The sequence below is a fragment of the Neopsephotus bourkii genome, unplaced genomic scaffold (assembly GCF_033783945.1).
Source record: "Neopsephotus bourkii isolate Nb327-2 ecotype Australia unplaced genomic scaffold, CSIRO-AGI_Nbou_v1 NB_1749, whole genome shotgun sequence".
Taxonomy (NCBI): Eukaryota; Metazoa; Chordata; class Aves; order Psittaciformes; family Psittacidae; genus Neopsephotus; species Neopsephotus bourkii.
Genome location: NW_026902223.1, coordinates 71926 through 96503, shown reverse-complemented (window position 1 = coordinate 96503; position 24578 = coordinate 71926). Strand labels below are relative to the sequence as shown.

At 38.5% G+C, this 24578-nt stretch overlaps 1 protein-coding gene across 1 annotated transcript in view; it reads right to left on the bottom strand.

The window, feature by feature from the left end:
• Positions 1-350: 350 nt before the first annotated feature.
• The window catches only part of CCDC57 (coiled-coil domain containing 57), a 34349-nt gene continuing 10121 nt past the window's right edge, over positions 351-24578 (bottom strand). Inside the window, exons 3-9 of the mRNA XM_061377277.1 lie at positions 23961-24138; positions 21921-22021; positions 18469-18697; positions 17719-17855; positions 11278-11400; positions 10790-10943; positions 351-2866 (exon numbers count right to left, since the gene is read on the bottom strand). Of these exons, the coding sequence (XP_061233261.1) occupies positions 2652-2866; positions 10790-10943; positions 11278-11400; positions 17719-17855; positions 18469-18697; positions 21921-22021; positions 23961-24138 (1137 nt within the window). The 3' untranslated portion in view covers positions 351-2651. The remainder of the gene's footprint in view (positions 2867-10789; positions 10944-11277; positions 11401-17718; positions 17856-18468; positions 18698-21920; positions 22022-23960; positions 24139-24578) is intronic.

Below are 24578 nucleotides of genomic sequence, written 5' to 3'. Positions count from 1 at the left end.
CACAAAAGGCAGCTTGACCCTGACATTTTCTGGGCAGAACTTTTGCCTTTGCCTTTATCCATCTATTCCTCAATACTATCATAGTGTTTTAACCCTTTGATAACAACATTCACCAGTTTATTCTGTTTTACCTTTTTAGTACACTCTGATTAGCTGGAATTCCCTTTTTACAGGTTCTTCTTTCTTTGTACAATTCCGTAGCATCTTCAGTACTCCCTTGTCACCACTCTTTTCTCATCTGGTTGCTAAAAATCAATGCCAATTTGTTAAATATTTCGGTCATAAGACAAATACATGAAAATTTCCCCCTTGTATTTAGTACACACTTAGCACAGCCTCCCCAGACAGGATTCATGTAATAGTTCATGTTATTTGTTGTTATTAGGAAGGCTTTGTTAATTTTCAGCATATTTATACACTGTATTGTTACAGTTACTTTGAAACAAATGTACAATGACTGAGCTACTTTTTTTCTATCACAAATAAAACAAAATGAAACAATCAAGAGCTATCATCTTCCCTTACCTACAGTTCCCTTAAGGAAACCTGTTTCTCAGAGAAACTGACTAAATTAAAGTTGCATTTCTGGCAAGATGTCTGCATGACCAGGCATGCCAGCTGATATGCTGGGGGGGGGGGGAAGAAGGCATGTCACACCAACCAACCATAAGAAGAAAACCAAAACCCCTCAAAGAAGCAAACAAAATCCTTAAAAACCTGCAAAGAAACCTGTACAAAGGCATTCTGAAGTCTGCAGCCCATGAGCTTGTATCCATGATGTAAGGAATGAAGAGCAATGTTTTCCAGGATCAGAAGCAGTGTTGCAGAGATTATGGAACAAACCGTTTTATTTTCTAAGGGCACACTGCTTTTAACACCTGTAAATGCACAGAATCTATTAGCACTGAAATATTGTGTATCTCCACACTTCAATATTGAACATGGTATTGGAAAATGAAATTATTGAAAAAAAAAATCAGGATTATCTACAGCTATTCAAAACTTTGGAATTGACGCATTGTGTTCCAGAATAACCAGAGAGAGCTGTAACTGGTGTGATCTGAGCCAAAATTCCTGCACTTGTTAGAAACCACTATGCTTTGAGCTACAGAAAGAGCTCATTCAGGGCCCGGTTCAAGGGAATGCATCATGTTGTTCCGGCTTGTGAACAATGTTAAATGTTGAATTCAGTGACAGGATTTTCAAGTAATTAAATGATTTAGAAAGAAGCTCACAAGGTCTCTCAGGCCTCGTATTTGCTTGGTAATATCTCAATGAAATCCATTGTAGATTTAGCATCTGATTATCATATAATACCTTTGCACTAAATCATTTTCAGCAGGAAGCAGAAAAATAATTATTAAAATTCTCAAAATAATCACTACCACTTTGCCAGATGCCAAAAAGAGCAGCTGTTTACAAAAAGAACGAGGAAAGCCTTTCTAAAAAGAAAAGTACTACAGGTAAAAAAAACCCCAACCCGCTTATGGGTAAGTAGCTCTATTCATTAATCTTGTTTAGATTTTATGTTTTTAGCAGCAACTGAGAAATATTATTCATGTCAGTGATACCACTCACAGAATCACAAAATCACTTAGGTTGGACCTCTTGAGGTCACCTAGTCTAATCCCTCAGCAAAAGGAGGGTCAGCTGGAACAGGCTGTCCAGGACTGTGTCTATTTGGTCCACAGATGGACCAAGAGATGGAGACTCCATAACCTTTCTGGGCAATCTGTTCCAGTGCTTGACCATCTTCACAGTAAATAAGTTTTTTCTTGCATTTTTAACATGTATTTCCTTTACTTTTAGTAAAGTTCATGTGTAATATTCCTAGTGTAATATCACAGTTGAGTATAATAACCCAGGACAGCGCAGTATTACTGGAAATGTTACAAAAATACACCAATTACTTGTTTCAATGTCCTGGCATGTTTATAACTATATAGATAACCCTCATTACCTCAGAACTCATCCAAGTTTTCTTTTAGTTTCATCTGTTGTAAGACGTCTTACAATGCTTCTGTATGATTCTAAGTGTTGCTAATGAACATGTTTTTCACTGCTTTAAACTCTAGACAATCTCTTGTTAAATGAAAATATAATTATTGGTATAACAATAGAAGTTTAATTTTGTACTCTTTCATGCTATCTAAATAAATGGAAAGAGCTGCAGAAGATGAGAGAAAATATAGATTCAGGTGCCATCTTTTCAACCCCCCCTTCTTTCAAGCAGATAGACAGCTGCACAGGATTAACGGTTGCATTGTTAATTATAAGAAAACTAGTAGGTTGAGGCATCCCACTTCTAAGCTTAAATCACATCTATAGTTTCTCAACAAAATATTTGCTAAAGACCTGCGCAAGCCCTGCTCAGAGGCACAAGGCTTTACATATGTACTAACTGGGCATTTCTAAATCCATGATGCAAGCACTATTTAATACATATAATTAAAGTAAATCTGTATTAACCAGTAATATATACAGATTAACCCTTTTTGTTCACAGTATGAAACATGGTATTTGTTCTATCTTCTGGCTGCAAACATCCCAACTCAACATATAGAATTGAAGCTGATATTTAGATTTGATTTACAGATTTCAAAGTAAGTTAATAGCAAGTGCGGACCCAGAACTTGCTGACAACAAAGAAATCAGTCTTTAATATTATAGTTGCGGATTTTTGCCGCCTTAGAAGAGATTTTTGGTTTTACGAGATAAGCATAAGATAAATTCCTGGATTTTAACTTCTGCTGAACTTCCAGCCTGGTTCCTCTGACTGTCAAATCTGCAGCTGGCATTTCAAGTTTATCCTTGGCTTTGATATTTTGCTGCGATTCTTCAGAATGTGTAACTTCAAGCTCTACTCCTCAAAAAAAGAAAGAGAAATACTTTGTAGTTATGTTCTAATTTACTTATGAGACTGGAAAATTGAAGAGTACTGGCTTATTCTTTTTTTCTAAATATACTGCTGCCATAGTGCCACACTGTCAAAGTCTTATAGTGAGTGAGTAACAGACCCATTTCTATATCTAGGGGCACAGAAATGTCCATTAGGGTTTGCTATGATGATGATATCCTGCTCAATCCTTGTTTCATCTGTACCAGTTCATTCTCCTTTAGCATCAAACTGCATAAGAGAGGAGGAGTGAAGACAGCTGGAAGGTTGGCCTAACTACTCAGGTCAAGCACTACCTCTGTGTTGAGATGTTTTTAAACACACCATTTTCACAAGTTTACCCTTCTCTCCATTGTGAGAGAACATCTATATCCCCTAAAACACAGACAGCTACAGGTTGGGCAGAGAAGTGATTCAGAGCAGCCCTGCGGATAAGGACTTGGGGGTGCTGGTCGATGAGAAAATGAACATGAACCAGCAGTGTGCACTTGCAGCCCAGAAAGCCAACTGTATCCTGGGCTGCATCAAAAGGAGTGTGACCAGCAGGTCAAAGGAGGTGATCCTGCCCCTTTATTCTGCTCTTGTGAGACCTCACTTGGAGTATTGTGTACAGTTCTGGTGTCCTCAACATAAAAAGGACATGGATCTGTTGGAAAAAGTCCAGAGGAGGCCACAGGGGATGATCAGGAGACTGCAGCACCTCCCACATGAAGATAGTCTGAGAAAGTTGGGACTGTTCAGCCTGGAGAAGAGAAGGCTGCATGGAGGCCTCACAGCAGCCTTCCAGTATCTGAAGGGGGCATATAGGGATGCTGGGGATAGACTCTTCATTAGGGACTGTAGTGATAGGACAAGGGGTAATGGGTTAAAACTTAAACAGGGGAAGTTTAGATTGGCTATAAGGAGGAAATTCTTTCCTGTTAGGGTGGTGAGGCACTGGAATAGGTTGCTCAAGGAGGTTGTGAATGCTCCATCCCTGGCAGTGTTCAAGTCCAGGTTGCACAAGGCCTTGGGTGATACGGTTTAGAGCAAGGTGTCCCTGCCCATGGCAGTGGGGTTGGAACTTGATGATCTTAAGGTCCTTTCCAACCCTAACCATTCTATGATAATAACAAAACACCAGACAACATGATATAAAGTTAGACCTACCTGTTCCCACATTGTAATATAGTGATAAAGTAGCTGGCTGCAATAGTTTGATCTGTTTCAAGAAATGAGGAGCAGCCATAAAAGCTGTGGCAAACATGTTTGGGTATGCATGATCCAAAGGGCTCAAAGGCAGTTCTGTGGCTTGACAGAGCTGTACTATCATTTTCTCTTTGGGTTTTTTTTTTTTCCTCTCTTCATCTTCTCTCACAGAGGGAGGCATTTACTGTGGAAATTTTAATTTTTGTTGTCTAGAATATCTGTGCACACTACAGAGGACTAAGGCAAAAAGTAACAGTTTTGGTTGTGAAGCAGGGAGACGGGTCTTAATACCAATCAGGAGTCCATTCTGCACCCTCTCGCATAATTCTCTGAAAACCACTATCTCCAACTAACTGATCTTTAGTCTTGTCACAGGTTTTGTTAGGTAAGATCAGTGGAATTGGTCAATCACCATATTTACTGCAAGCTATAGGTAATGTTTACAGGTGCTTGGCTCCAGCCACTTAATCCTTACTTTTCAAGGCACTGAGATTTTAACTTTAGCTTTCCTATGGAGAAACAAAGCAAACAGCAGAAGTTGATATAATAGACTTGCTTAGGATACACTACAGCATACTGTACTAGTTTAATTTCTTTGATCATGACAGGCTTCAGTCCCAGGAGCTATTCAATCACAAAGCAAGAATAAAAAGTGCACAAATTGAGAAAGATACTAGTAGGATAAGGCAAATTTTCATAGTCAGCAGAACATGATAGAAAGTCCAGACAAAACTCTACATAGAACAAAATAAAAAGTATTCTTGAACTATGGAATTAATTAATCTTATTGAGGGTTTATAGCTCTATGCAAAGCTACTATGTTTAATGCTCTAAGCAAAGCACAGCACTGTGGTTACTGTCAAAACATGACACTTTTCAAAGCAATTTTTATGTTGAGGCTTCCCTGGAAATAGCTGTTCACTCAGGTGTCTGCAGCCTCTGCAGTGAGTCAGCTTGATGGCACTTATTATTGCAGGAGCAAAAGCTTAAGGGACTCGTGCTATTGATGTCGAATCATGTTGTTCAGCTTGCCACCTAGTGGATACCTAAAGATGGAGAAGGTATGAAAGGGGATTCTTGAGCCCATGAAGACCTTTGGGTGTGTTTTTCTGCCTGGGAGAAAGGACTTTAATCATTATAATGCATTACCCTAGACCACTACCACATGTGGGATAGCAAAGCAGAATTTCACAACATAACAGTTTAGAACAGTTCAGGCATTAGTGTCTGAAAGGTACTGGATACAGCTTCAAAGATAATTTTGCCTTAACAGGAGCCACAACAGAATAAAAATACTTCTTTTTTGTGGTCTAGCTAACAGCAGTGAGCACATCCATAAACAGCACACAGTCAACACTACTTACAGACAGCCTGGTTTTTAAATTCTCCCTCAGTTTTGAAGAGTCTTTTGTATACAATCAATAGGATGACTTTCAGAAATTACATGGGAGTCCCTCATCCTGTAGATCCAAAGGCAAAGTAACCAAGCACCAGTGAATCACATACATTACTTCCTCTGAAGTCTTCTCTATGCTTGTCTCTTGACATCAGTAGAGACACTGCAGTTATAACTACTAAAGGCTGTTTAGTTAGGTGTTTGGAACAACAACACAGAACACAAGTGTTCTATATGGCTGTTAAGAAGTTTTGGACTGTCAAAAATCAATGTTAACAAAGAAATTTAAAACCATGAAATTGCAAACTTGTGAGATTTAGTCTTTAAAGCAGCAAAAAACAAAGATCCAATACCACAGAGACAGAAATGCTATTTAAAGGGAGATATCCTAAGAGAACACTAAATAAGGACCTCCATGTGTTACTGGTTTTGCTTGAGACTGCTTACATGTGTGAAGGAACCTTGAACAAAATCAGCATGACCATGCACAGTTGTGTGGTTTTCACAAGCAATGAGAAAGCACACCTAATTTACAAGCCTGTAACTTACTTTCAGAAGTGACCTTGGCAACAAGAACTAGTAAGATCATTGTTAAGAGCCTAAACTGCTTTTGAAAGTGGTCCTAAACGTTTAGTGTAACACTGCATGTATCTTCTATTTGATATGTGTTAACTACAATCAGAAATTAGTATTTACAGATTTTTATTTCCCCCCCCCAACTGAAGGGATACAGGTAGAGACCTTGTACAAGTAAAGTAAAATTTCCCCAGATGGAAAATTTCATTTAAAAAACTTGTGACTAGATATTTGCTTATGGCTAACAGTGCTTCTAAAGGAACACCAGCTCAAACAAGTTCCTATTCAGGAGAAGACCATTTAAATGAAGCAAATGTAACTAGGAGATCAGTTAATATTTGTGAAACACTTCAAAGATGAAGTTTTACATAACACAGAAAAGAAATCATGAGTCTGAATCTGATTGGAGCCAGAATGAAGCCAGAGCCAGAGTGCTTTTTCTGTTTGTTAATATTTTACTAGATTCTTTCTCTAGCCAGCTTTTTACCCACATGGATTGCTCTTAGAACTGTCAGTGATGTCAGAGCTGTTGAAATTCTGTCTAGTGTGGAAACACTTAAGATAACTCTTGATCCATACCGTGTAGAATTTCACATCACAGAGCCTTGCAAGTTTCAGTGAGAATTACAGTAAAAGACTCCCTATCCAAGTAGTAAACCAGAAAAGTTACTTTGCTTCAAAACAGCTCAATCTCATCTTTGTTAGTCTACAATGTAAACTCAGATTTATACACCCAGGACTCAGGTGCATCTGTATCTGGGGGTTCTCAAAATGCACAATGGGACCATCCACCACAACTGGAGCCCTCCTCTGGCATGGAAAATACAGAGTTTCATGAGTGAGGACATTCTAAGTGCAGATACAGCTTGCCTTATGCCCTTATTTGTTCTGCACTGACCCCAGCCTCTGTTGACATGAGGAGATACAGCTGATCAGGAGCTTTTCACATGGTACCACAAAGCACACTTCACAATATTGGCTATACTCTAACTGCAGTTTACAGTTGAACTTCAATAGGTGATGTTCACCTTTCCTTCCAGAAAAACTAGCAAGTATCTCCAGTAGTAAGTAAAAACTTGATTAAGCTAAATTATTTGAAGAAAAATAAATTCCAGTTTTCTAAATGTTTTACAAATCTTCCTCTCCTCTTGTCTAACATTCACTTCTAAAATCAAAACAGGTCCTGTAGCTCACATGTGAATAAAGAAACCTTGCAGCATTTACAGAAGCTATCACATGGTTGTACACGTGTCATGATTTTCAGAGGAAAACATATAACTTCTCTGAGAAGCAACTTTCTTTTGAGGATGGCCTGTCATCAGCATTCAAGATGCATGTGATATGGATCACCAACTAAAGTCTCCCACCTGCTCTCAACCTCTGGGATAGGACATATAAAAAGAAAAGATACAGACATGTATTTCTTACTAGTAGAGTCTATGCATGTAACACTGACGCTTTTAGTACCAGTGTGGCTTGTACCTATCTACCTCTGCAGCAGGATCGTTTTCTTTCAACAGCACAGAGCAATAAAAACACCTGAACGAAGAACCTGTGATCCTTGTAAACCCTTTCTTTTTACTTATCTCCAGAATTATCATAGAAATTATTAAATCCATCTCATTCCTAAAATACAAACAAAAAAATCAGCAGGTAGGGCAAGGGAGAGATAACTAATCTTTCATAGCCTTCTGACTGATTAGAAGCTTCCAAAAGTTCTGAATTCTATGGTGAAATGAATGAAGTATGTAACAGTCCACTTCAGTAACTCAGTGCTAACATGCAGTCACAAACACTTCAAAAACCATTGAGTTTCGTCTTATGCTGGAAATACAGCAAACTGCAGGGCTTACTTGACATGCCAACAATTTCAAGTCCCAATAGGCTGTTTTGTACATGAAAAAATTGACGAAGCTGTTTAACAGGTTCAGAAAAATCATTCTCACACTACAATTGTTTGTGTTTCACCAGAAATGCCCATAAACCACAACTACTGGTGTGACAGATTTGTAGAGTTGAACTTGTAAAAAAACGTTTGAATAAGCAAACTAACTTGTTGCAAAGCATTTTTTTGTTACTGAGCTTTCAAGTCTGTGTGTGTCCCTTGTATCTGAAAGTCCAGTACCAATTCACTCCATCTTAATGACAGTTCTACCCACAGTAACCATGGTTTTGATAAATGTATTAAATTCAAGTGAGTGGTTTTAAAAAGGAAATATTTTATTATTTTTCCATAGCTCAGGCATGAAAAATAAGGCAAGCCTTTGATAAAAATCAGAAGCAGAACTCCTTGAAAAAAATCTTATATTCTGAGGTGAGATTCTTCCAAAGAAGATTTTGCTTTCACAATCTTCTTTCTTAAATGCAGAACTCAGTCTAGTAGAATTACGGATACCATTTGGATGGTTTCCTAGAGGAGAAAGCTAAGCAACATAAAAGACTTTTTAAAAGTGCTATTCTTGCAATGCAGTATTTCAGGGCCTGTATGTTTGACCACGAAGCACCACTCTAGTATTCTTAGGGTTAATCTGGATGCAGAGATCAAATACAGGTTGTCCTCAGGAAAATATCCCCCCTTATTGATGTTTCACTTGTTTCATGTTGGCAGTATTATCTTTCCACTTTGCTATTCTCTAGATCCCCAAATATCTACAGTATGTTTTGCAACGGTGGCTGGAAATTTCTAGACATTAAGAAATTGATGTCCTTGTAAGGCTGCCAGTGGTGTTGCATCACGCACCAGCAGCACGAAACTGCATGACACTATCAGTAATGTTTCAGACATCCTTTTGCTTATCCTGTCAATATAGGCCTGACCTGAAATACTCTTCCTATTACAGTCCCACAGAAAATCACATGAATCATGACTGCCAGCACTATGTCCATTCCAGTCCTACAGGTCTGTCAATGCACATTACTTTGCCCCTGCAATGAACTGCTGCTGTGAGTAAATACACTTATAATCCATTCTTCATTTTGAAAGCCCTTTTAAATATTTTTTTTCTTGTGTGCTGCTAATAATACACTGGTTTAAAACTAGATTCAATATAGGTTGGAAAGAACCTCTGGGTGAAATGTCACAGTGCTTATGACTCCCTACTCAGAATGCATCTTGGCACACTTGCGTCCCTTGCCTCTTTTCACTGTGCATCTCAGAGTCTAGCTTTGTTGTCTCCAAAATCCCTCACTGAGTAGTTAAAAAGCAGCAATCAGGCCACCCAGTGTCTCTTTCTTTTTCACACTGAATAACCCAGCTTTTCTCAAGTAACATGTGTTTCAGCACTGTAGCCATCTTAGTCACTCTTGACTAAACCCTAGTTCTTCAGTCCTCTGTGCCAGAGTCCAAAATGGGACACTACTCCAGATGTGGCCTCACAAGTACCAAATAGATGGGAACAAATCACTTCCCTTAACCCACTAGTTGTATCCTTGCTCCTGCACTCTGGTTAATGGAACTTGAATATCTATGTTATGGCAACAGGTCACTATTAATATGAAGCTCATTTGAAAATTATTAAATGGCTGACATATAACCCCACAGGTGCCATCAGATCCCAGGAATAATGATGATGATAAAAAATATCACAACAAAAAATCCCAAACAATTCACACATGTCCCACAGCACTGTAAGAAGTAATTTACTGAATGCTATGTCTCTTATGAAAAAATGAAAGTCACCTTTACTTGGAACATTCTGGAGAAATGTTTATCCATCTGTTTATAAAGACCTTTAATAAGAAAGAGTCCACAATACTTCTCGGAAACACTCTCCATTACTAGCCATCCTTTAAGTTTTTCCAGTATTATAATTTACGGCCACTACTTTTTGTCCCATCCACAGGAGTTTTCCAAAGTTTTGCTGATGATGAATTATTTCATGAACATGCCAACAGTTTGGGAGACATAAGAGTCACCTGCAATACACTGCTTAAGATAATGACTACCATTAAAAAGTTTTCTTTCCATTTGCCTGTGAAAAGGCTACAGTTTACTGCACATATCTTACAAGTGGCACTTCTGCTAAAATTCCCTATTGGACTGTACAATTCTAGTGAATAACAATGCCTAGGTCACTGTATGTCCACAGCATATACCACATTATGCTCATGATCTCACCCTTGGCCTCTGGGTCTTAGCATACTAAGCAGTGTTGTAGCTATTAACATGACACAAAAATAATGATTGAGCAAGGATTTGCCAAATTACAATTTCATCCATCAGTCACTTGGCAACACATAAAGTGTGCAGTTCTCAGAGAGATGCTTTCATATCTGCCCCAGATAAGTTTTAGACTATGTCAAAACAGAAGGATATTTGCATTTTCCAGGAGTATTTAATAAAAGGGGTGAAGTATTTGCAACAATGGCATTAAAACCATTGAGAGATACATATGTGTTCCTTTTAGTTCTTACTTCTGCTTGCAACAGTGAAATTCACTTCAAGTGAATTATATATATATATATATATGTGTGTGTTCCTCTTAATTCTTACTTCTGGTTACAACTGTGAAATTCACTTCAAGTAAACTCATTAGACCTTCGGATTCTGATTACAGGACTATAACAACAGTAGCGGCCATGTAAAAATTTTGTGGAAGGTGGCAGAATCCACTTCCATTATTCTAGAAGAGTCAAGTACTGTTAATTACTTTATAAAACATGCTTAGCTTGGTGACTGTTCTAGGGACTGAGAACAGAGGGGCTCGACCCCTTTTCTAAAGTTTGCCACATACCTTGACAGGAATTATGTGCTCTAAATGAAGAAAGCTGGACCTGCTGGGCTTGACTAGGACTCTGCCTGGGTGGCTGACTTTGAGCAATCTTTAAGAATGTATCTTCCTTTTGTTGCTTTGGCCCATGATTTTCAACGGACAAGTCTAGCTGAACCTGTTCAAATTCAAACACTCTTACAGAGATGCATACTTTTCATGTCAAATATATGCGAAAATTGGCATCTTGGTCTTGGAAAGATAGAAGGTTTCAGCAAGAGGCAAGTCAAAAGAAAATTATTATTTTTAATTTTGAAAGGTTGTACAAGAAGATCATGAAAGTGATTGAGAAACCCAAGTTTAGTAAGTGTTAACAAATACTATTTTCTACAGGAACAATGCATAATGAAAAAGCACATATTTTTAAGTCTTCCAGGAGATGACTGCTGAACAAATGCAACTGAAAATTCCAACTGAAGGCAAATTACACTGATGATAAAACTGCACTGTACCTCAGTGGATGGTAATGCCATCTTTTCCCCACATCCGCTTGGAGCTTCCTCATCCTTTAAGCCAGAGCAGACAACTAGAGAAGACATCCTTGAGGGATGCTGTCGCTTTGCATACTGCAGCTCCTAATAAGAAATATTACATCAAGACAAGTAATCTGTGGTCTCTAAAAATAATACATCCATAGCTCAGTTTACTGTTACACTGCTAGATTTAAAATAATCAGTTATAAATAAAATCAAACAGAATTATTTTCCATTTAGATTAACATGCCCAAACTACCTTCCTAATAAACCTCTTACTAGATCTGTTAAAAATCTACATTTCTTGCTGCTGTCACTGTCATCCTGCTTGTTACTCAAGTTTATATTGTCACTCTTCCTTTTGTGACTCAGGGTCACTTTCCCTTTTTGTCTTTTCCAGTGATTAAAATACAGACGAAAACTCCAAAGGAAGTCCTAAAAAACCCATAAGTAATATAAATCAGCAATGGAAAAGAAACTCGTAAGCAAGCAAAAAACCCTAATTGACCAAATTTCAACATGAAGCAATTAAAGATTTGGAATTTTACAAGAGGTTTAAGACATCCTTCAGCCTTGTCAAGAGGTTTAAGACATCCTTCAGCCTTGTCAAAGGAGATGAAAATAAACATCAGTCTTTTGATATATATTTCAAACTAAAGAAAAGCAAATAAACAGGAGCCCATCATACAAAGTAACTGACACTGAAATTCCTGAAGGTATGACAGTAATAAATTCTGGGTTTGGTAACAATGATGATCTTGAACATAAGAGCGAACATAGCTTGGCTTGTAAGAGTGATTACCTAGAAGGAAAACCACCAAAAACAGTGTTTGGAAGCTCAACCTGGAGCTCAGCTTCAGTGCAGGAGCTGAACCCTCAGCAGGTATCTTGTAGGTAAAGAGCAGCCTGGAATGAGACTATTGAAGATGAACAGCTTGGATATAAAAAGAGCTACCCTTTATAGTCTGGACAAGTTCCAGCAGAAACAGAGATAATCCCAAAGGTTCCAGAGCTGGAAAGATCCTCAATTATAGCCACTTCAACCATGACTTCCAAACAACCCATGAGCTGAAGAGGTTGAAATTCTACTCCTGGAGTTTAGCACACCATCTGGAAACTCAGTCAAATGCTACCTCTCCAAGAGCCAGGGACACATTGTATTTTTACAATCTATTTATTCCTACAAAAGCAAGAACAATCTTCAATGATTTTAAAAAGAACATGAGAGATACATGACGTCAGAAAAACAGCAAACACAGTACTTAGCTCATTAAAAATAAGGCAAGGCAAGAATAGGATGGATGTGCAATGAATATATATTTGTCTCAATTTAAAAGTCATCTAAATTCTAAGATGACTTGTGAAAGAAAGAAAAATTAAAGAGGTGGAAAATGAAACAAAAATTAACACCCCCCAAAACAAACAACAACAACAACAAAAAGAAAACAAACCAAAACCAAAACCAAAAACCACAACAGAAAAACAACCCCCCCCAAAAAAAAGAGGGTTTGGAATTGTGGCAATTTTGCCCACATCTGGAAATCATTTTTACATATGATTTGCATAAGCATTTAGCTAATCGTTTTCAGACTCAATCCAAGCAGTCCACGGATGAAACAAGCAGGCTACAAAAGGTCTACTCAAATGCTTTGCTGGACCCTAATCTCCTTTGAAAAATTTATTCCCAGTGTGAAGAGTTTAACAGCTTAAGAAAGAGTTCAGTGAACTGAAAGTTCAAGTGAACAAGGATACCAAGCTTGTGACTTTAAATTAGTAAAATATTCACAAGCATCCCGAAGAAATTACATATCCACAAGCACACTGAGGCATTCCACAGTAAATTCACCTGTTGGCAGACCACTTTCCAGGCTTCCAGCACACTAACAGCTGTCCCACCTATTTCCTTCTGAATCCCTGCAAAAGGGAGATCAGAATCATATGCTCAGGAATGTCATCTAGGACCAGAGCTGACCTTTTTCACTTTGGAATTTTGCAAGAGGTTTAAGATCTGCTGCTCCAGAAGCAGCCAATACTACTGTCCCATAATATGTACCACTGATCTGCCAGCAAAGGGTATTTGTTTAATGTGCCCTGATCCTTTTCTCTAAGGACCTTCCTCATGCTACAAGATGCTAATACTTCTTGTAACAGTGCTGGTGTGACAGCTTTTGATCAAGTCCTCATGGATGGTCAAAAAAGAGTTGCAAAATAGTGCTGCATTCCCAGATCTGTTCTCACAGAGCTCATATGCTTTGAGCATTCCCAGTCTTGGAACCCAGATGGCTTTGACTATGATATTTCCTAACTAGTATCTTTGATGCCTTCCATAACATCTTTTATTTCAAAAGAATTTGATTAGGTAAATTGGATAAAATACACCAGATTATCCAGCTTGCACTGCACTTATCTGACTGACCTATTACATTTTTTAGTTTGTTACCTTAGACTGTCTGCTATACCTAAGGATGAATAGGTCTCCATTAGCTCTGTAAAGGTACAGTAGATGGCATTCTCAGTTTATCGCTGTCTGCCGGTTTACAATGGTTTACAATGTTTGCTCACACCACAACCTTCAAAACTTCTTCACTGACTAATGGGCAGTAAAGAAGAACAGGGGCTTATTTTCACTCAAGCAATATGTTCAAATTTGGTTCTAACTAGCTCTAACAGCATAGCATTTTGGACTTCAGGCAACCTTTCTCTATCAGACAAGAGTGCCCTTCCTGTTTGGTTGTCTTCTGCCAAGAAGAAGCTAAGAGAAATTCAAGCACCTGTGCTAGGATGTCAAACTCAAGAGTTCTTCCCTGCCAGGTTTCCTTAGAACATATTCCATAATGTTGCCATAGATTCAATCTGATAGATTCACCTTAGCCAAGAAACGTGTACCAGTTTTATTCCCAAATAATATACCTTTCCCGGCTGAAATGCTGCCACATATTTTGGATGCTTGAAGAGCCTTTTCTTTTCATATTCAAAAAAAATCACCTGTTTTTACTACTATTCATTATCCAAGAGAACAGCAATCCTGTGCAGAAGCTGGATAACTGTCTGCCTAAAGACCTGAGAGCAGAACACTGAACTTGACCTTGAGAGCACTTGCTCTCAAATTTAATTGCTGGATGACCTCTGCATTTCAACTTTCTACACTATTTTCCAAAATCTAGAATCTGACCCAGAAGTTTGTGTCATTAGTGCAGCTAAGAGCCCTCAAGGCTAACCTGCAGCACCATGTTTCTCCACAGGAAAAAACACCAAACATTTATTTTCAGCAGAACTGAACTGCAAACTGAAAGTGTGTCATCCCAGACATGCAGCTGGTTAAATTAGTACTATCTGAGTTCCTTAATCTTAATTAATCTAATTTATAGCATTTTTTCTAAGCAACTAGAGAGGTTAATATACTTTTTTTCTTTAACACCATTTTTAACTGTAAGAAAAATCAAATATTCATTAGAACTTACTTCTACTGGCTCTTTTATGAAACCCACTTTTGTCATTCAAACTATCCGGCCAGATGGCTCATATTCTTTGTAATACACTTAAGCCAACCAGATAACATCTACAGAAATTAGTGATAATTTCGGGCTCAAAAAAAGACCAAAACAAACAACAGGATGGCATGCTCAAAACAAGTATGTGGTTATTCTTTCTTATTTTTTTAGAATGTGTCTAGATATAAAAATGCTTAAGATGTTTTTCAAATGGGTTCTGATGGCAAAATCTTCAAGTGACTGACAGTTGTTATTTCTTAGTGCAATCTGACAACATGATAGGATTATCTCCTGTGTAGTTTCATATTATCACTGATATCTTAGTATGTAAAAAGAGAAACATGAAACTTCAATCTCCTATACATTCCTGGATGAGTAATTCACAAAAAGGCTCTCAATCTGTGCTTGATTTCAGTTAAGAGAAATAAGACTGCATAAAGAAAGAATTAAAAACAAACAGGATCCTCCAGAGGAAATAAGCTTTAATTCAGCTGAGTTTTCCCCAAAGGCAGAGGAGATTGCAGCTTCAATCTAATAGGCTGACTTCTTGGAAAGTGGCTCAGCAGAAACAGAAAACCTGATGGACTACAAGTTGAACATGATGCAGCAATGCGTTCGTGAGGCCTCTGGCCAACAGCATCCTGGGCTGCGTCAGGAAAAGCACTGCCAGCAGGCCAAGGGAGGTGATTACTTCCTCCTACCAAGTACTGGTGCAACCACATTTAGAGTACTGTGTCCACTTTTGGGCTCCCCAGTACCAGAAAGACATAGAGATAAAGGAGCAAGTCCAGCAAATTGCCGCAAAGATGAGCAGTGAATTGAAGCATCTGACATACTAGGAGAGGATAGGGAAGCTGGCCGTCTTTAGCCTCCAGAAGAGAGAGGGCAGGAGTGATCTTTTCAACATGTAAAAGCACCTGATGGGGATGGTGGGAGTTAGTAAAGATGACTAAGGCAGACTTTTCTCAGTAATATACAGTGGAAGAACAAGAGGCAACGGGCAGAAGCTCAAGTAGAAGACACTGTTTAAGGATAAGGGAAAAAAACCCCAAACAAACAACAACCAAACCCAAACCAAAAAACCAAACTCTAACCTTCTTTACTGGGAGGGTGATCAAACACTGGAACAAGTTGCCCAGAGAGGTTCCCAGAGGAAGTATTTCCCCAGCTGAACTTGGTTAATAATTCAACTGGAGTTTCATACATTGGAGCAACCACCTCACCTTTTCTGAAAGAACATTGTTTACTGCTCTGAAAACTACAACAACAATCAGCTGCTCTGACTCAATCCTCACAGGAACAAATCAGTTGATCAAGTAAGTAAAGTACATAGTGAAATCCTGATTATTGAAGCTACTGGGAGATCTGCCACTAACTACTAGGGGAGCAAGGATTTAGCCATTTGACCCTCTGATGAAAGCTGCAATTTATCCATTAAAAGTTGTATTCTAATTACAAAAGATGAGAGATGGGTTAATTACATATTCTGCTTTCGTAGATGGAAAATGTGCTATTACAATAATGTGGACAAGGGTGCTTTAAAATCCCACCACTGTGGACATTTAAAAATGTGCTCACTGATTAATCAATTTCAAGTTTATCTTAGAACCCACTACAAATCCTTCAAATGGTTATCTTATTTAAAGCTAAGCTTTATGAAACTAATACTTGTAATTCAGGATTGCATTTATGCTGCACTAACCAAGTGTTTCTGAAATTCCTTGGATGAAAATCACATTTAAAAAAGTTAATTTTGGACTCCCAACTATAACCCTTTAAGTAAATGAGGTAGTACCTGCCTGGTGACCAGTCACCAATGGTGTTTCCCAGGGCTCAATTTTAGAGCCAGTTCTCTTCAATGTTTTTATCAATAACCTGGACACAGGAATTGAGTGCACACTAAGTAAGTTTGCCAGTAGTACTAAACTAGGAGGACTTGCTGATTCTCTTCAAGATAGAGAGACCTTACAGAGAGCTCTTGATAGACTGGAGCACTTGGCAATCACCAGCTATATCAAATTTAAGAAGAGCAAACACTGGATTCTGCATCTGGAATTACCAGCATAATCCTGGATGTCTGTATACACTGGGAGAGAAGAGGCTGGAAAGCAGCCCTGCAGAAAGGGATCTAGGGGTTCTGGTTTATGGTAAACTCAGTATGAGTCAACGGTGTACCCTGGTGGTCAAAAGGGCCAACCATATCTTGGGGTGCATTAGGCACAGTACAGCTAACTGGTCAAAGGAGAGATTGTCCTGCTATACCTGCACCATCAGTGTGGCATCCCTTTGAGTACTGTGTGCAGTTTTGAACTCCACAATATGAGGAGTATATAGAAATATTAGAATGTGTCCAAAAGAGGGGAACAAAGGTGGTGAAAAGACTAGAGGGTAAGATTTATGAGGAGCAGCTAAGGATACTTGGCTTGCTCAGCTTGGAAAAATGGAGACTGAGGAATACCTCATTGCTGTCTACAACCTCATCATGAGGGGGAGCAGAGAGGGAGGTGCTGATCTCTTCCTTCTGGTGTCTGTGATGGGATGCAAGGGAATGGCTTAAAGCTTCATACAGGCTGCATATTAGTCCTAAGTTCTTCCTTGAGAAGTGTGGTCAAGCACTAGAACAAGCTCCACAAGGACTGGTCACAATCCCAAGCCTGTCAGTGCTCAAGAAGCATTTGGACAATCCTCTTCGATACAAGTTTTAATTTTTAGGTTGCCCTGTGTGGAGCCAGGACTAAAAGATCACCATGGGTCCCTTCCAGCTCACGATATTCTATGATTCTATGAAATCTTCCAAGGTACCAAAGGAAAATTTGAGCCAAGGTCAGTAAAAGATATTTAAATGCAGAATTTTAAGGAAAGTTCTAGTCATGGAATTACAACTGGGTTAACTGCTCATTATCACTAGATTTAAAGAGCATATTATTACCTGTGTTGTAAGCCTGTGCTGTAGATGCTTTAAAGCTGATAGCTGACACTGTATTCTTTTGACAAGCTCTCTTGGAAAAAGGCTACCAGACACAACACAAACTGTGCAGCGCTTAGAGCTAACAGGATGCAAAAGTCCTATAAAGGAGAGAAAATACTAAGGAAGACATTCTCTGTTGTTGTAATCAATATTACATTCCCAGCCAATGTTTATAGTGGATATAAGTGAAACAAAATACCCTCCTTCTCATTGCAGACAGATTCAGTGCTATACAGTAACGGGCCTTGTGTTTTTCTCCTTTGCTTCTTTGCCAGAGAAATGGCTGAATGGAACTTAAATGTCCACAGTGAAATCTTCTTACATTATGTATACTCTTGATTGAAGTTTACTCTATAATAAGCTTATTCTGCTTTCTTTTCCACTTTCACGAAGCATTAGTTTTTATTCCAAGGGATAAACTACTTCTTTTCTGCTCTTCAACTTCTATTTCCCACACTGAGATCAGGGAGTCCTTCATCTAAGATGCTCATCAGCAAAAGTTACTGCCTACAGGCTCTTATTGTTCTGTGCTAGTACCTCCTATCACAGAATGGTCCTTGCAACAATTCACACCAGTCTCACACAAATTATACAGATCAAGAATCAGTCAGGTCCAGCACTTTGTCCTCATATTAGAGCTCAAAGGATGAACTGATTCCCAGGTTTTATTCTGAATACATAAGCTTGCACTCTTTTATAGAATAAATTTACCTTCCTTTAATGCCATTCTGAGTTCTGCCCTGAGTCCATTTCCCATTTCAATCAGCTGCTGCTTCTCCTCACTCAGAATAGAAATTTGTCTTGCTGCTTCCTGCAGTTTATTTTGCAGTCCTTGTAGAGTGCTGCTGACACCATACCGAAGACCAACACCAGGACCTATGTCAGGATACTTTTGTCCAAAATCTACTGTCTTTTCTTCAATAACTTTGGCTTTTGGCCCCTGGAAAAAAACAGACAGTGCTTATAATAAATATTTTGATACTGAAGTCTGTAGGTTTAGAGATTTCTACAAACACACATTAGAAGCCAGTTGAAGAAAAAGTGTAAAGTTGAAATCTATAGCCATTTTTGAGGGTCCATTTTTAGAATTTTCTTCACAATAAGGGGCAAATGAAACCTGTTCTTAGGAATATAGGGTGAAACACTGTAACAGCCTGGGATGTTCCCACAAATATTGTTAACTGTAAGTGTAAAATACCATACATAGGATAAACACTGTATAAGTGTAAACTAAAGAGCAGTTAATTTTACAATAAAATGTGGAGAAGACACTTTACTGCAGATAGCAAACTATCGCAAACCCTTCTCTGTATAAGCATTGTATGCATACACACATGAGGTAAATACAACTTAAAACATTTTTTTTAAAGAGAAAGGATGAAGAGTAAAAAGTAAAGATTCTAAAAATAGTTTTGTCTCTGCAAACTTAATTGTTTTTTTTTATGCAGATATACATTATGATAAAATATTTACTCAAAAGACCCAATCACCATTGCCTTAGTGGTTCATGCAACTCCCATTCTCATTTCTTTGGACAGTTTTACGAGAAAAGAGGAAGCCCTTTAGAACACTCATGGAAAGCATACAGGTACACAAACACTATGGGGGAGAAAGGTGGAAACATTACTGCAGGACTAGAATATAAAAACATGAAGGTATCAAGGTGAAAGAAAAGAAGAACACCACTTTGGTGTACATACAGCAATTTACACCAAAGCAGACACAAATTAATCACATTCTACTCTCATCATATGAACTGTTAAATTAAAACACTGAAACTTCACATAAAAAGATGTCAAGGCAGTGAACAATTAACAGTACCACTGGTTGTCACACCATGTACCATCTTCACTTCACCAAGATACAAAAGCACATCACTGAGCTGGGGGAAGAATACCATTTGCTTAAACTTCTATTTTTCCTGAATTTTTCATAAAAACATTCAGCAGCATTACACAGAAGATTTTTTTTTCAGGTGAGAGGTTGTACACTGTAGAGTTAGGAGTTGAATTCAGAAATCTTTCTATGTTTAGCTCCATGCCCAGAGTAAAACTCTACAGTACAAAAGAGACAAAACACAGAAAAGCTGGTACAAAAAAATGGTGAGAGGAAAAACTCTCCTCAGAGCTGATATGAAAGGAAGAGAAGAAAAATCACATGCATGCAATAATCTACATGCCTATTTTACTAGTTTCCACATAAACGTTCCACTTCTTTAGCTACTTTTTAGCTTTATAGTAATTTTGAGATTATGGTCCCAGAACCTCTGTTATATTAAATGGGAAAAAAACCCTATCACTATAAATCTTCATATTGACTTCATATCTGCTCCCCTATTTTTAGCTACCATTATTGCTCAACAGATTCTGAACTCCCCAAGCTAGGGATATTTTTGCATGTAATTAATCATGGCCTTAAGAACATCCTTAGCATGTAATTAATAAATGGTAAATGGAAGCAGCACAGAGACAGTATAAAAAAATGTTAAGAGATAAGCACTCTAATACGCAGTAAGGAATTCTGATTAAGTTTTGCCAATTGTTTGTAACAAGACTGTTTCCAGTTGCCAGTCTATGCCTAAGAAGGCTTGCTATGTAGCAAGGAAGAAGAAATAAAGCAGTCCGCTGCCTGAAAAATGTTCTCATATCTGGCCCTGAGCACTCAATTGCAGTTTAGCAAAGGTTTACTCTCTGGCATACAGAATGTTCCATCCTATCTTACTGTCTCCAACGCAAAGCCACTCCCTACTTTTCTTTTAAAGCTCTATCCCCACTTAAAGAAATTTGAAGAAAATGAGAATGCATCTTCGACAGTCGTTCATAAAATGTTTACTGCAACAGAAAAGAATAGATGGTATAAGATTAAATTTTCACCTAATCCTGGAAGTGGCCAAAAAGAAAATATAAATCTATGTTGTCTACACTGCCACACACTGATTTGCTAACTATAATTTGACAGCAGGAACAGACAGATCTCCTTCTATGTTCAGTAAAAAGATAAAACTAAGGTTAAACACGATTTGTGGCTGGTGGCTTGTGCATGTTTTCACACAAGGTTCCTAAGGCCCCCAAATTTTGTTTGATCATTGGTATTATTTCAGTTCTTAAAGCTCTTAGTTTTAACACTCACAAAATCACTAGGCCTGGAAGGGACCTCTGGAGATTATCCAGTCCAACCTGCCCCTAAGGCAGGGCCACCTAGAGCAGGTCACACAGGAACCATCCCAGTAGGTCTGGAATGCCTCCAGAGAGAGAGGCTCCACCTCTCATCCTTATTTATTAACTGGCTATTATTTCCATTTTCTTGAACTTAGATGGTTACTGCTGAGTCTTAACAGTAAGAGTAAAGCATGCAACTTCTATGGGTAGATCTTACAGGTAACCTCAAAATTAGAAATCCCTTATTTTTTCATTGTGTTTTAACCTATCATACATGAGACTCCATTTACTACACCGTGAAGTCCCTGGGAGACATAAGGGGGGAACATACAGTGACTTCAGCCTTACGTAGTATTCGATGTTTGTCCCAGTCTTCAATTCCAGTTATTACCGTTTCAGAGAGACGCCTGTTGCAAGCTAATGCCGATGTCGGTCCTGCCCTTTACAGCAGCGCGATGGGAATGACATTGCAAGCCCTGGAGCCGTGCGAGGGCGCTCCGGCGCCAGCGAGCCCCTCGCCCGCGCTCGCTGCAGGTGGCTGGCGCCCCTAGCGGGGCCGATAAGAGAGCGTGGCTTCGCAGCTCCTGCCCGCCCGCGGGGACACGGCTCCCGCGCTTCCTCCCTCCTGATCAGAACGCGCATTGAAAGGTTTTTGGCACTTCAAAAAAAGGCTGAAATACGGATTTACAGCGGAAAACTTGAGGAGGCGACACACTGCAGTTTGAGAATTTGCAAGTGGGGAAAAAATATCCAAAAGGGCTTGAAAGATCAGGAGTGATTTGTGACAGGGGACAGCTAGTCAAAATGTATTCCCAGGACAGAATGAGCCTAAGTCTGGCTGAAATAAATCACTGCTGGCTTTCATTTAATTTACACTCATTACTAGCTAACCACATAAGCACATACTGCCCGAGTTTTTAATATTTATTCAAATAAAAATAATATGTATTTAATTACACACACATGCACATATAGGTATTTTCAGGAGTTTAAACCTCTTCATACCTTTTCTGTGCCTGGGTTTACCATACAATCCAAGTTAACTGAGCTAACTTTGGTATTGCTCAAAGTGGTTTCAGTTGAAATTCTGTTTGTGCACAATAAACCTAAAAGAGAAGTATAATATAAATATATATGTATTTATCCAGTTTAGGCTTTCATAGCAACAGCTGCTTTGGCCTTTCGTTCTATTACTATGCATGTATACTACTTAAGGAGATACACTGTGAACAGACCTGAAGAAATAGAAAAATAATAGTAGTCCTAAAATATGCAAACGTAAGTCAGCTACCAAATACAGAAAGTGAATAGAGATGACACATGAGAAAGGTCAATTCATGGGCAAAGGAGCACAAAGAAGTTTTTATTTCTCCCAATACTGCCTCAGGTAATCATTCTTAGGAAACTGGCAACACTGAACATAACAAGAACATGTAAAGTACAGCAGCTTCTTTCAGTCACGGCTGAAAAAAATATCACCAATAAATGGAAGCTAATCTTGAACAATTCTTCTTTTAGTGCCATTAAAAATGTGAGTCCCAACTTACTGATGCACATGGACAAGTTGTGGGAAAGAACAGGTTACTTTCTGGAAATCAGAAGCACCCCTCCAAATTACATTTTCTTAAAAATATCAGATCTAATATTACAATTTCTTCTACTGATTGAATATAATCTCCATAAATTTAAAAAATGGATACAAGAAAAATTAGTTGAATGAAGTATTTCAGCCATAAAGAAAACAGATAACGCATTTCTGAAAACTTATGTTTATTAGCTGACAGAGATTATTGCATCTCTTGGATACTGCCCAACTTTAACTGCCATAATTCTATTATATACTGGATAACATCATCTTCAAAAAACTGGACTGAGTTGCCTGTGACAAAAACTATGCTTGAATTTGTTTTTTATTTAACAGAGGTTTTATTTTAATTGATTATTAATGTCTCATTATTAACAAAGCTAGAGTATGCTTATTGTTTATTAAATAAAGACTACTCTTGTTTGTTAGTGGGCATTTCCTTAGCACTCAGCCATAGTAGCAGGACAAAGAAAGCTTGGTGGATGCAGGTCAAAGAAACTGTGGTAACAAACTGACCTTCCATGAAAACAAGAATCGCAACAACTATACCTGGAACTGATACTCTATGCTCATTTACATACCTACACAAAAAAAAATTACTACCTACCTACCCACCCAAAATGAGCCTCTCTGAAAGAGCTTTCCTGCATGAAGTTTCCCAGACAGACCTGACCCTCACTGGGGGATCTGGTTGACTCAAGATTCAGTGATGTAGAGCATCTTTGAAATGAGACTTTTTTTTCCCCCCATTATCATTCAGCCCCCACTTCTGGGAGTGGTGTGGTGACTGTCACACCAATAGCACCTTATGTAATATATTACAGGCACACGCACAGGAAAGGTTTGTAAGGAAGGCATAGACTTGTTAAAGAGGGTGTCCATTAATATGATCAGAGGGCCTGAATACTTCTCCTGTGAAGAAACTACAATGAAGGTGGTGAGACACTGTGACAGATTGCCCAGGGAAGTTGTGCATGCCTTATCATTGAAAGTGCTCAAGGCCAGGTTGTACAGGAGTTTGAGCAATCTGCTCTAGTGAAAGATGTCCCTGCCCATGGCAGGGAGGCTGGACTAAGTGACCCTTAAAGGTCCCTTCCAACCCAAACCATTCTGTGATTCTATATATTTGCTTCACTATCTGGAATTCTGTAATAACTTGTAATATATGTATACTTGCTTTACTCTTGAAATATATATACACACATTTACTTTCCTCACAGTAATTTTGTAATGACTTATAGTGTGTGTATATTTATTTTTACTAATAATAGTTCTGTAGTAATTTGTAATATAGAAATTCTGAGACTCTTAGACCTCTGTGTGTTGATGTATTGTGGAACCTTGAGAACCCCAGAGTCATGATCTATACACACACCTGGGCTGGATAGCTCTCCTAGGTCATGACCACCACACCTACACTTCATTAACTGAGTTTAGAGTTCTGTGGCAATAGGAGTTACCTTGCTCTGCAAGCTGTCCGTTTTCTGTCAGAGAAGACATCTGCTTATCAAGACTCTCCATTTCTTTCCTCATTTGTGCAACAGCAGCCCGAAGACTGGCATTCTGCTCCTGGAGCCTTTTTATTTCCAAGGTAGGAATATTTTTGCTTAGAGAAATGTTATCATCATACTGAAATACCTGTAAAATAACAATACAACACATTTCATTAATGAGCAACACATTTTCTCCACACCACCACACAGAGATCTTAATACTTTTAATCCATGAACAGACTTGGGAGAAAAGAACCATAGAAAGAGAAAAATGACATCTGGTTATTCTGGGGATTTGTCAGGGAAAAAAGTGCTATGAAGAGAACCTGAGATATAGGAGAAAGCATAAATGGGGAGGAGAATAGCCACAGAGATAGCTCTGTCTTATCACTGTTGTTCTTTGAAGTGTGCTATCTGCTCTTCCATGTGTGGGTAACCCATCTCCTTAAAGAACTTACTGGTTCAACAGCAGTCACTTTTCTGACCTGCCAAATTCTTGAAAGTGTCATTGGAGATAATTTGTTCACAAGAACATGAAGAAGCTGGACATACTTTGCTAAACTGGAAAAGGGGAAGGAGTGCATG